At 38.1% G+C, this 14,190-nt stretch overlaps 1 protein-coding gene across 1 annotated transcript in view; it reads left to right on the top strand.

Annotated features, from left to right (window-relative positions):
• The first annotated feature begins 326 nt into the window (after positions 1-326).
• LOC132296939 (PH, RCC1 and FYVE domains-containing protein 1-like) overlaps positions 327-14,190 on the top strand; it is a 49,871-nt gene continuing 36,007 nt past the window's right edge. Inside the window, exons 1-2 of the mRNA XM_059794880.1 lie at positions 327-792; positions 2,843-2,929. Coding sequence (XP_059650863.1) covers positions 763-792; positions 2,843-2,929 — 117 coding nt within the window. The 5' untranslated portion in view covers positions 327-762. The remainder of the gene's footprint in view (positions 793-2,842; positions 2,930-14,190) is intronic.

Below are 14,190 nucleotides of genomic sequence, written 5' to 3'. Positions count from 1 at the left end.
AACAGAAATTTATTTTGTACAATTTTTAATTTTTAATTTTTATAAAATAAAAAATTATTTTTTACAATTACAAATCAAACAAGCCTAGTTTTCATAATAGTGTAATAACAGTTTTTCACTTTTTGTTTGAACTTTTTCCGATAATGCTCTTCTGACAAATGTGTTCCGTGTTTACAAAAATTTAGTGTCCAACTTGTTTTTGTTTTGAGCTAAAGAGTGCAAATCCGATGGTAAAAATAATCCACGTCATCAACAAAGTCATGGACTGGGCTAATGGAGGGAGCGCGCCAATGTCGCTCTCCATTATTTTGAGCTGCAAACATTCCCCTAAACATCTGACACCCATATCTTCCTCTCTCTTCATTTTCCCTCTTTCTCTAGAACTCTGTTTGGAATATGCATTGTGTTCCCCGAAGCAATTCGACATTAATCCTTTCAGATTTTCAAAATTTGTTCTTATACTGGGTGGATTTTTTAATTATTTTTTTGTATTGATCACTAGTTTTTCTGATTCAATTAGAGGGCAATGCAAAATTGGGTTGGTTGATTGATTGATTGATTAATTGATCTTTGAGATTTGAATGAGGATCAGTTGATTTCTTACTCGGTGAAGCAGTATATTGATCATTTGGTCATCTCAATCTTGAAAATTGTGGGAATTTGATGATAGGCCAAAACAGATTACATTGGCATCTATGAAGACTATGCGGATGGTTGAGACGAATACGCTTCGGCGGCTTCCTAAGCATTGCTTCAGATGGAATGGCAGATCATGAGCGTGATATCGAGCAGGTCATTTTCTTTTATTGTTTATTTATTTTTCCTTCTTTATATATATATATATATATTGTATATATGATTTGTGTCTTCCGATGTCAGTTCTTTAACATAATAGCTTCTTGGGAAGCATAAAGACATACCCATAAAAAAATCATAGTCATACATAATTGTTATGCTATATTATACTATTAACATTTAACCCTTGTTGTGAAGCCCATAGTTACACTTTTTTTTAGCAAACAAAAACCACACCAAGAAACTGGAGAAGGCTTTAAAGACATTATGGATAATATCAGAGAATTCTAACATGATAACTTAGCTAATTATTGTCCTTTTTTCCGGACAAATATTGGTGTCTGCTCCATAGTTTCCCCAAGTGATCACTTGGAAACATACTGATTCAGCTTAAGATAATCTCAACAACACTTGATTATCAACTTCAAGTGTTGGTAATGTGATGCCTGTGCAGTATTTGTGGGTGGTGTGGTTATCTTTAGTTTGGAGAGTTTTTGAGTACAAAAATTTAGAGCAGTCTAGTGGTGGAAGGAATTTGTATTGTGTGGTTAATTAGAGATTATATGTTCTTTTGGTAATTTGGTAAGAATTTGAGTTTTCTACTATTTTTTCCTTACTATGTTTTTGAGATATATATATATATATATATATATATATATATATATGTGATGTTGTGGCTTGAATTTGGTGCCGGGTCGCATTGCGACCTGACAACCCATTGGATGAGCTTTGACCCGTTTTGCTTGTGGGTCATGGACCCAAATTAGTTCTCTCTTGTAGGCCGATATATAAGCGCACTTAGGGTTTGGAGTGTATTATCGAGAGACACTGAAAATCGTACAGAAAGAGAGTGAGAGTCTGAAACTTGTAATCTCCGATTTTATACACAGTGAATACTTTTGATGGATCTCCACCGTGGACGTAGGCTTTGCTGAACCACGTATAAATCTTTCTGTTCTTTGTGTGTGATGTGTTTACTTTTCTATTGTGTTTCGTGATTGTTGCTTGGGTTAGCTGCCTTTGTCATAACAATATATATATATATATATACACACACACACACACATACATATGAATCCTGGAAAGTTATATTTATTATCTAATAGGGTGGAAGACGAAATGGGACATTAAACTTGGTCCTAGCTTAATAATTGTAAAGGAAAATCTAGAAAAAACCTGAAGAATTGTTTAGAAACTGATAGTATCTCAAATTATACTGATTTAGGACTGGCTACAGCAGATAAGAGGACTGTTCCTTTTATAAGACAACATTTAATGTTACTACTTTGTTTCCAAGATTGGCTTTTAGACTACCCAAGAGCATTAATAGCAGCTTCTACCATTTCCAAGACATATTCAGATTTCCCATACCATCAGTAAACCCTTGGCTAGATACTATTGACTGCATCAAGAAGACACAACTGACTGCATCAACCTGTCCATTGCTCCTAGTTACAAAGCTTTCATGAGATTCACCTTGAAAAGTGTCGGGGAGTCGCGTGGGGGAAAACAAAAGCTACTTATTAACACCTCAGCATGTAAGTTTATGACTTATGGGGTCCCAAAATACTAATGCTACGGGAACTGAACCTTACTCCTTTCCAAGACTTTCACTTCTTTACTCCAAGGTTCGTGAGGCTCATGCCTTGCAGCAATCCAGAAACAAGCCATTGTAAAAAATTGCAGACAGATACAAGAAGAGCAGGGCAATATTTAAATTCTTCTATTGTTTCTCAAATTTCATCCGTATTTTATTACTTTATATCCCTTTTGTATACTTTTAGAGGCTTAACCTGCCATGCAAACTATAATAGCTTGTGTAGCAATTTCATTTAAGAGTTCATCTTCACGTTAATGCATATCTGATGATTCTGAAAATTTATTCTGTATGCTTTCATGTATACTACATTATCTGACCTTGTACTCTTTTGCTGACAATTTTTTTTTACTTTTTTTTGATAACTATGCTTTTGCTGACATTTTAATTGAATATTAATTAAGTTCTAGATATTTCTATTTACTTGTTTTTTCGTTTATTCTTTTGAAGGCACTCATTGCTTTGAAGAAGGGTACCCAGTTAATCAAGTATAGCCGGAAGGGGAAGCCTAAGTTTTGTCCATTCAGAGTTTCTCCGGTAATTTCTTTTTCCTTGTTTAAGGTATTTGTTGGGACTAGCGGAAGCGAAAGAATATTGAGATCCAACGAAAATAATAAACAATCACACACAAACAGAAGATATACATGGTTCATTCAAAATTAGGGCTACGTCCACTAACGATAGGAGATTCACTATAACTCCGTAAAGATGTTACACAAGTAGAGAATTTCTAACACCAAACATTGTACACACAGTCTTGACCGAGTTCTTCTCTGTGTACTCCACAAGACTCCTCCTCGCCATCAGTGTCCACTCTACTAAACCCATATCTACCTTTACCATCAACTCCCTCATGAGGCTACATCTCTCTCATTTTCATAACTCTCAACAATAATGTAGGTATCTATTTATAGAGTACAAAACCCAATTCCTTGTTGGATAAGGATTACAATTCCTTAGAGCCCAAGACTTGTCAAACTAGAAATTACCTAATAAAATACAACTCTAAAGTACCTAATTACAATAGGAATTTGAGACACAATCCTAACAATCTCCACCTTTGCTCAAATTCCCTCAGGTCAATCATTGCTTCCCACAACAATTGAGTCAGACAACTTATGTGGCTTCAATCTTGCACAACTTTGATTGTCCCCTTGTATATTGCTCTATTAGTCAAGCCTCCAAGGCACCACCTCGACTACTCAAGCTTCATGCTATGTAACCCATCATTTCTAATCATTGTGACCAAACTAGCCAATTGATTGACTAAACCCATTGTATCTCCTATTGAGATTCTTGTGTTTTCTGGATCTTCTTCAAATAAAAGGTGAACTTCCTAACTTGAACCGTCAACTCTGGTACCACTTGTTAGGGGTAGCAAAAGCGTAAGGAACATGAAGATCCAACGAAAGACAATAACGATCACACACAAATACAAGATTTACATGATTCACCCAAAATCAGGGCTACGTCTGCGGATGAGAAGAGATTCACTATAATTCTGTAGAGATGTTATATAAGTAGGAATTTTCAACACCAAACCATATACACACACTCTTGACTGAGTTCTTCGTGTACTCCACGAGACTCCTCCTCTACACTCTACCGAACTCGTATCTACCTCTACCATCAACTCCCTTATGAGCTACATCTCTTTCAATCTATAACTCTCAACAATAATGTAGATATCTATTTATAGAGTACAAAACCCAATTCCTTGTTGGACAATGATTACAATACCTTAGAGCCTAAGACTTGTCAAACAAGAAATTACCTAATAAAATACGACTCTAAAATAGATACCTAATTACAATAGGAATATGACACAATCCTAACAGTATTCAGTTTATTCAATGCAATCATTGGGTTTAACCGCTTGTCCATGTTAAACATGGCTACATGGCTTTAAAACTGCATGGGAAACTGTCTCAAGAAGGAGGACTTAAGTATGATGATCATAGATCAATATGATTTTCTTGTATTTAAATTTACATACTTATAATTTATATATTTCTTCTTTTAATTATTGAAATGACAATTGTGTGATTTGCGCACAACAAAACATGCCTACACTTGATGCATAAAATGTTTTAATTGGAAATTTACCAATAACAAATGGGCAACCATCATAAAGAAGCAATAACCTCTTCACTAGATTGTTAGGTCATTTAATTTTTAATTTGGTGTTTGCATGAGTCACATGTACAATTTTTTGTTGGATCTTATCTAGTGTGGCAAACAGACATGTGAAAGATGCATATAAATAAAATAATAGAGAAAAGAAAACCGAAAATGATATGTACAGATAAAATTCCAGCTCCTAGAGTTCGTATTACAAGTTGGAAAAATAGTGATTTATTTATTTATTTTATATAAAAGTAGGATTACGCCAAGGATCAGTTTTACGTCCATACCTATTTACGGTAGTGTTGTATTAGATGCTTCTAAGTCAGCCTTACCAACGAAGTTAGAGAAATGGAGGCAAGGGGACCCCCTCTCCCCTTTTTTGTTTATTATTGTTATGGAGGCTCTTAGTAGGTTGATGAGGAGGGCTGTGAACTTGGGGTTTTTACGGGGTTTCGAGATTGGTTCAGAGGTAGTCCATCAATTGGAGATTTCTCACTTGCTGTTTGCGGATGACACTTTGGTTTTTTGTGAGGCAGAGGTGTCCCAATTGAGATATTTGAGATGTGTTCTGGTTTGTTTTCAAGTAGTTTCTGGCTTGAAAATTAATGTAGGTAAGAGTGTGATTGTTCCTGGTGGGGAGGCTCAGGAGGTGGCTTCTCTTGTAGCTGTTTTTGGTTGTAGGACGAGCTCTTTCCCTATTTCCTATTTGGGTATGCCTTTGGGTGTCTCTTCTAGAAGGGCGGGTAGTTGGGACCCGGTTATGAAGTGCTTCGAGAGCAGATTGGCTGGGTGGAAAAAATAATATCTTTCGAAGGGAGGAAAGGTGATGTTGGTAAAAAATGTTCTGTCCAGTCTTCCAACTTATTTTCTTTCTCTATTCCAGATTCCCTCTTCCGTTGTCAGGAGACTCGAGATGATTCAAAGTAATTTTCTTTGGGGCGGTAGGGGGAAGGAGTTTAAGTATCATCTTGTTAGGTGGGAGCAGGTTTGCAGGCCTCTTAAGGCAGGAGGTCTTGGGTTTCAGAGATTGCGCCTTTCAATAGGGCTTTTCTTGGCAAGTGGCTTTGGAGATTTGGAAGTGAAAGACATAGACTATAGAGGAAGCTTATTGCTTGTCGGTTTGGGGAAGAGAGAAGGGGATGGTCTGCTAGACCGGTTAAATCTACTATTGGCGTGTTTGTGTGGCATTCCATTGGGAAGGGTTGGGATGAGTTTTTTAAGCATATTAGATTCAGGGTTCAGGAAGGTCGAAATGTCCGGTTTTGGGAGGATCTTTGGTGCGACGAACATCCATTGTGTAGACGGTTTCCAAGGTTATATAGGGTTGCTGTGGATCGTCATGCTTTAGTTGCAGACTGTTATCACCTTGATAGCGGTAGGTTTTCTTGGGATGTTCAGTTCTGGCGAGCCTTTCAGGATTGGGAGCTGGATGATATCGTTGGCTTGTTGGATCTTTTGTATTGACAGAAGGTGGATGGTACTGGGGCGGACCTCTTGACTTGGGTGCTTTCATCAAAAGGGATTTTTCAGGCCCGGTCTTTCTTCTTCTGTATTTCCGGCTTTCAGACTTATTCTTATCTGTGGAAAACGATTTGGCAGTCGAAGGCTCCTCTTAGGGTGGCTTTCTTTGCTTGGACTGCTGTTTGGGGTAAGATTTTGACTCTGGACAATTTAAGGAAGAGACGTCGTCATATCATTGTTAATTGGTGTTGTTTGTGTATGGCTGATGGAGAGTCTGTGGACCATCTTCTCTTGCATTGCCTAGTGGCCCATGACTGTTGGAGTCTTATTGTTTGGTCTTTTTGGCGTCCAGTGGGTTATGCCTCGGACCACTCGGGGTATTATGAATATCTGGAAGGGGCAAAGGGTGGGGTTTTGTGCTCGTGATTTCTGGAGGGCGACTCCTCTTTTTATTTGGTGGTGCCTGTGGAAAGAACGTAATAGAAGATCCTTTGATGGGAAGGAGTTACCTATTGGGGTGTTAAAATACTCAATCATTTGTTCTCTTTTTAGTTGGGGTACGGGGAGAGATTGTTCTTCTGTTGAGGAGATCATGGATTTTTTGGGGTCTTTGGGGCCATAGGACTTTTTCCTTGTATTTGTTTCATTCTTGTTTATTGTACTTCTCTTGGGATGCGTTCCCCTTTTGAACGCTTTCTAATACAATTTTACTTATAAGGAAAAAAAAAAAATAAAAGACAGTAAAACTAAATCATAATATATGGAATGTAAATTTAATAAGGTAGTAGAAGATCACAATATAAATATTACAATTTAACACCAAATAGTTACTCAGAATAACGACTTTTGTTATTTAGGGTCAATAATTTTTTTTTTGATAAGTAAAATGTATTAGAAAGCGTTCAAACGGGGAACACGTCTCAAGAGCTTTACAGAGGCGGAAGCCAGAGACAAGGTCCTAAGGACCCATCGAACCTAAAAAAATCAATAAACTCATCAATGGATATATAATTTCTCCCCAAAACCTAACTAAAAAGAGAGTTAATAATATAAAACTTCAAAGCCCTTAAGGAAGATTCCAAAAGATCTTCTATTCCACTCCTTCCATAAGCACCACCAAACACAAAGAGGAACCACCCTCCAACACTCACGGGCGTGGGCTCCTACACTATAGCCTCATCAAGCGTCAATCAAACCCCTCAAGGACTGAGGCATAACCTAATGGACGCTGACAAGGCTTCAACAGTCGTGAGCTACGGGGCAATGCAAAAGAAGGTGATCCACAGACTTGCCACTCTTCTTGCACAAACAACACCAATTGATTGTAATATGTCTTCGCTTTCTCAAATTATCCAGGGTTAAAATCTTGCCCCAAACAGCAGTCCAGACAAAGAAAACCACTCTGAGGGGAGCCTTGGAACGTTATATCGTCTTCCAAGGGAAATTAAAACCATGAAAATCAGAGCGACAACGGAATAGGAAATGAACCTCGAATCTCCCTTGAGAGGAAGGCACGTAAACTAGAGAGTCTGTGCCACTACCATCACCTCCTATCCATACAACAACTCCAACAAACCTGCAACCCCATCCAACTCTCATGCTTAAAAGGAACACTGAAAACGCACATCCCACACAAGCCTATTGTTATTGAGCCGATAACAGTCGGCCACCAAAGCATGTCTATCCACGGCAATCTGGAAAAGTCTGGGAAAGGAACGAGCCAATGGGCGATCACCATATCATAAATCCTCCCAGAACCCAACTCCTCTTCCATCCTGTACTCTGAATTTAATATGCTTAGAAAATTCATCCCATCCCTAACGAATGAATTTCCAAACACCCACACCTTCAGCGAATCTGATTGGATTCGAGGACCAACCGCCTCTCTCCTTCCCGTAGCGACGCACACCAACCTTCCTCCAAAGACGATGGCGCTCACTTCCAAATCTCCACAAGCACTTTCTCAAAAGAGCCCTATTGGAAAGGGCCAACCTCCTAATACCCAGACCTGCCAATGTAATTGGCTTGCACACTTGATCCCAACGAACAAGATGATACTTGCTGTCTATCCCAAAGGAAGTTTCGTTGAAGTCTATCAATCATTTCAACTACCGAGACAGGAATATGAAAAAGGGAGAGAATATAAGTAGGGAGGCTCGACAACGTACTCTTCAAAAGAGGAACCTTCCTGCCCTTCGAAAGATACTGCTTTTTCTAATCAGCCAGTCTCCTTTCAAATCTCTTAATCATAGGATCCCAACCTCCCGCCCTCCTTGGCGGAATACCCAATGACAAACCCAAATAGAAGATAAGAAAAGAGTCCACCCCACACAATTGCAGCAAGAGATGCGGTGTCCTGAACCTCCCCTATAGGGACAAGCATGCTCTTTCCTACGTTAATTTTCAAACCATAAACTGCCTGAAAACAATCTAGGACACACCTTAAATATATCAACTGGGCCACATCAGCATCACATAAAACCAAGGTATCATCCGCACACAGTAAATGAGAGATCTCCATATGATGACCCGAGTCTCTACCGACCCTAAAGCCCATGATAAAGCCCAGATCCACTGCCTTTCCCAGCAACCTAGTGAGAGCCTCCATAATAATAAGGAATAAAAACGGAGATAGAGGATCACCCTTTCTCAAACCCTGAGAGCTACCAAAGAAACCCATAGGAGATCCGTTCACCAGAACAGAGAATCTAACTGAGGAAATGCAAGCCTCAATCCACCTCCTCCATCTCTCTCCAAAATCCAACCTCCCAAGCATATACAACAGAAAGCTCCAACTGACATGATCATATACCTTCTCAAGATCAAGCATGCACAGAACTCCCGGTTCACCACTGCTCAGCCTAGAATAGACACACTCACTGGCAATAAGAACGGAGTCAAGAATCTGTCGACCACCGACAAAAGCATTCTGAGACTCTGAAATAACCCCATCAAGCACCTCCCTCATTCTCAAAGCAAGGACTTTAGCAATAAGTTTATAAATACATCCACAAGACTTAGTGGTCTAAAATCCTTAACATCAGAAACTCCACCCTTCTTAGGGATGAGAGCAATGAAAGAGGCGTTCATCGACATCTCAAACTGCCCGTGATAATAGAACTCCTGAAAAGTGCCCATAACCTCACTTCTAACCACTTCCCAGCTCTCCAAAAGAAATCTAGGAAAGAGTTGGCAACTCCCTGCCACAAAGACCACGTGAAAACTGCACCCTCCAAAGGTAAATCAATAAGATGATGAACATCAATAAACTCCGAAATTTGTGACATAGCCATTGTCAATATTACAAACAGATGGGAGATAAATGGAGACTTAGTTAGTAGGATTGGAGTAGGTTGGACAAAATAGAGGCAAGCTAATCGTATACTATGTGACAATCAAATATCAATTAAACTAAAAGGAAAATTCTAAAAAAAGGGCAAACCTAGTGCACGAGGCTCCCGCCATTGCGGGGTCTGGAGAGGTTAGATGTATGTAGCCTTCTCTCCGCATGTGGAGAGGCTGTTTCATTGTTTTGAACTCATGACCTCCAGGTCACAATGGAGCAACCTTAATGTGGAGAGGCTGTTTCATTGTTATGCTAATATGGATGATAAAAGTGACTAGAAGAGATTAGCGTAGTATTGAACAAAGTCTTCTTAAAACAGTAAGATAGACTAGAAATACTCCAATCTATCGTTGGGGCCTAAATTTCTAAAGGGAAATTTGGAAAAAGCCTTAAGAGAAGTATTTAATCAGAAAGTATCTCAAAATTACGTTGATGAAGACTTGTTACGGCAGAGAGAGAGGGCTGTCCTTATATGATATAACTTCTAATGAATCCTGATTAATCCTAGAATGACTTTTAGAATCCACACACAACTGTAATAACATTTCACCACTTTCCTAAGCTAACACTTGCTAATACCAAACCTTTATTAATAGTTTATAGAAACAAGGATGAACTTTGGCTTCGCTAAACAAAAAGGGACTTTTCAAGGGTCCATTCTTTATTTGTATCAATCCCTCCTCCTTGAAGAAAAATTTCCCTCGAGTTTGAAGCAATTTATCATGATCTATTAAAAGCCCAAACATGGCCCTCTATCCTTTGTTTCATCTTTTGCGTACTGGAATAAAAAACATTAATCTTCTTTTACTGACAAAGAATACCTTTGCACAGACTTTCAGAGGTCTATTTTGAAATTTATTAAATTTCCAAAACCTGCTTGAACACAAATCAGGAACCAAGACCCGAATTAATCTGATTTTTGCTTTGGAACGTTGCACCAAGAATCCATCCCAAATCAGGTCATGAATATGGAATTCGTGATTTTTGAACTCCTTGAACAAAGAAGCTTCATTTCTAACCAAATGATTTTTGTAAATTTCATCTGATATATATTCTAATGCACCACTTATCCATTGGAAATTCAATGGTCCTATCTTCAGAATTTCCAACTATTTGTCTGTTAACAAACATAAGTTCTGAAATTTCTACATCTTGGGAATCAACTTGAGATATTTGCTTCAATTTCTTCAATGGTTCCCACTTTATCACCTCAAATCCATGATGTGCATTTTATCCACGATATGCAGATTGAATACTGACGGTTGCCTCAGATTCTGACACGTTGTTGGTTGCTTCTTCAAACTTCTCCCTTTTGCCTTTTGTTTTTCCCCTTCATATTCCCCTTTATTGTTTTTCAATTTTGGAAGATGTGAAGTTGAATGTACCCTCAAGATCTCATTTTCTTCATCTACACTTCCAAAAGATTCATCAAAAGTTGAGTTGGCATCAATGTAATTCGATAATGTGACTGTTTACAGCTCTTGGGCACTTGGCAAACTTGTATGTTGAACCTTCGCTTTGTAGGACCAAAATTTAGGTTCTATAGTACGTTTCACCTTTGTTGTCCATATGCTTTCTGAAGGTTTAACTTGTCAGAGTGTTAGAGAGTTTTATGTTATGCATCTTTTGTTTATATTTGTTAGAGGGGTAATTCTGTCTTTTCTCTCTTTTAATTCTTTATTATTTTACTCAGATTTTGTATTTTGTACGCTGTAACATGCACTCTGCAAGTGCTTGTTGAGTGCTTCACCCTAGTGGCGGACTGTAACGTGCAAGCTGCAGAGAGTGGACTGTTTTCTTCTTCCCTGTGCATTATTTTCATGGTATCAGAGTAGCATTTGTTGAGTGCTTCACCCTAGTGGCATCATCTTGCAGAAATTGTAAATCAATCACAAACCCTAATCGCAGATTACCTTTCTCTCTGTTTGATTTTGCACGATCGTCATCGTTGCAGCATTTTCACTGTTCACAATCCCTGTACTGTTCTCGCATCATCGCACTAACGTCGCATCGCAGTAGAAAAATTGCACAGACAGTGTTTGTGTTGGCTCTAGATTGCATTGCACCTCTGTTTTTTTTTGTTCTAATTTGTTCGCACCAATTGCAAACCCATCGCAATTCAGTTTACTTCTCTGGTTCATCTTTGTTCGCACAGTTCACATGATTGCAACTCAAGGTCCTCGAATTGGCTCACAACCTTGACCCACATCACAAATTTAAACTTGGCTTTGTGAAGTTGATGACTTTGGCCTCGATTTCATCTTCATCTTCATCAATCACAAACATCCCAGCAAATGGCAGTCGACTTTGTTTGAATTTCAACATTTTTTTTTTTTTGATAATTAAGCAAATTCATTCAAAAAACGTTCAAAAGGGGAATGCGTCCCAGAAACAACAAAGGGATCCTGTGGTCCCAAGGAAGAAATTGTTGTCAGGGGCTTATTTGTTATTACTTATATAATGTTGGGGCTTATGTGTAATTTCTGAAACTTGTTATTATAAATAGAATGTGGTGGAAGGATGAAAGTATTCTTTCATTCTCTCTCTCTTTTCCCCATCTCTTTCTCTTTTTCTCTCATCCGCTTTCTTCTCTTTTTCTTCTTCTTTATCACTTTTGATTTGATTATATCTTAAAGTCAACAGAAATAAAATCAATCATCTCCTCCGGGGAGGAACAAAGCCTACCCGAACCCCAAAAACATAAAGATGTAATAAAGGCTGACTTAAGAACAACAATCGAGGATTCCTTTCCTTCAAAGGTCAGTAGTAGACTTTGTTCAAATTTTTGTTCACAACATCACAGTTATCGATTGAACTCTATTCATCTCTTGGCATCATCTCGTCTTAATCAAAAAAATTCTCTTTGTTCAAATTGCAAAGCACCATCAACGTTGCCGATCTCAGGTTTGTACTGAATTTGAATGGTTGCATCCTCTTGGCTTATCGTCTCCTCTCTATCCTTGACTTTTCCCAGCACTTTCTTTTACAAAGATCTAAAGTGACAACTGCAGACTATAGGGACTACTCTTCTTTAGTGACTAAAATTTGTGGTTTCAGAATTGCATTATGTAATTCTGAGGTTCTAAAATTGTTTGTTGCAGACCAGTGCGCATTGGACAGTATTAATACACTAGTTTTTTTGAGTAGAAAAGATATTGGTTGAATTCTTGATATTAAAGACTGTTGCAATACTTGGTTGATTTATTTTACTATGGCTACTGGTAATACAGATTCTCTTTAAGCTCTTTGAGTCCATTCCTCTATAGGTTTGTCCTCTTCAGCTTCTTTAGGTATATCTCGGACCACTTGGGTGTTTGACTCTGGTGCTACGCACCATATGACTAGTGATTTTTCTTTGTTCACATCTATTTTCTCTCCTTCTTCAGCTATTTCAATTTTTGTTGCTAATGGCACTCTTATGTCATTAGCTGGCATTGAAACTATTCTCTCTCCTCATTTGTCTCTTCCTGATGTCTATTGTATTCCTCAACTTACTTTTGAATTTACTTTCTGTTCGTCAGTTGTTTGATTGTGGCTTTTCTGTTCATTTCTCTTCAACTGGTTGTGTTGTGTAGGATTCTCATTCCAAGAAGCCAATTGGGACAGACCTTACAGAGGGAGGATTGCATGTATTAGAGGAGCTTCATGTTCCAGCAATTGCACCTTCTTCTGTTGACTTGTCTTCTTTTAATTTGAGTCCTAAGTCCTCCAATTTTTTTCATAAGTGAAGTCCTCTAATTTTTACTTACAGTATTTATCTCCGTTGGTGTTTTAGGGAATTTGCATAGTTATGATATTATTTATTTTAGTGGTTGCAAACTTGTAATTTTTTTTTGCTATGCCCTTTAATAAGAGTTCTACTATTTCTATGGCACCTTTCGATTTAGTTCATTATGATGTGTTGGGACCTGCTCCTATTTCAACTAAAGGAGGGTCCAGATATTATGTCTCTTTGATTGATGATTACAGTCCTTATTGTTGGATATATCTTATGAAGTGTCGTTCTTGGATTTATCTTATGAAGCGTCGTTTTGAATTTTTTCTATCATTAATGCTTTTCGTTCTATGATCCACTCTCAATTTTCATCTGTTCTCAAATGCTTTAGATGTGATTTAGGTGGGGAGTGTAATTATAGTTCCTTCCTTGATCTGTTGAAATCTGATGGCACTATTCAACAATCTTCCTGTGTAGATACTCTGGAGCAGAATGGTGTTGCCGAGCCAAAGCATCTGCACATCATGGAGAACTCATTCTCTTCTGCTATCTGTTCATATTCCCAGTAGCTTTTAGGGAGAGGTTGTTCTCACTGTCGTTCATATAATAAATAGAATACTAACTATTGTTACTTCCGGTCTTTCTCCTATTGAACGATTATATGGTAAGCCCCTAGATTCTTTTTCCTTGAAAGTTTTTGGTTGCACCTTTTTTGTTCTTCTCCCTAAAGAAGCTCAGACTAAATTATCTACACATTCTTCTATGTGTGTATTTCTTGGTTGGTGAAGGCCAAAAGGGGTATCAGTGTTATGATCTTGTTGCTCAAAAGATGTATATGTCTCGTCATGTAGTGTTTGTTGAGCATATTCCTTTCTTTTCTATTCCCTCTAGCTCTATTACTTTGAGTCAGTCTGATCTCTTTCATATTGATCCTTTCCTGATGACATTTTGAGTACGTCTTCTGTGGATCTACCCTTTATGATGTTTCATCTTCTTCTGCACCAGCATCTTCTTTTGTTGTTCCTCCTTCCTATCATTCTACTACTTTTTGTTCTTTTTTGCCATCTATTCATTCTCTTTCTGAGCCCTCCTCTAGGGAGGTTGCTCTTGATCATCTTTGGCACCAAGCAATGGATGAGCTCTCTGCTT

Source organism: Cornus florida, unplaced genomic scaffold (genome assembly GCF_030987335.1).
Source record: "Cornus florida cultivar Cherokee Brave unplaced genomic scaffold, ASM3098733v1 CherokeeBrave_3.0.0_Hap2_Chr01, whole genome shotgun sequence".
In the NCBI taxonomy this organism is placed as follows: domain Eukaryota; kingdom Viridiplantae; phylum Streptophyta; class Magnoliopsida; order Cornales; family Cornaceae; genus Cornus; species Cornus florida.
The sequence above is the reverse complement of the archived record's forward strand: the minus strand, read 5'-3'. Positions and strand labels throughout refer to the sequence as shown.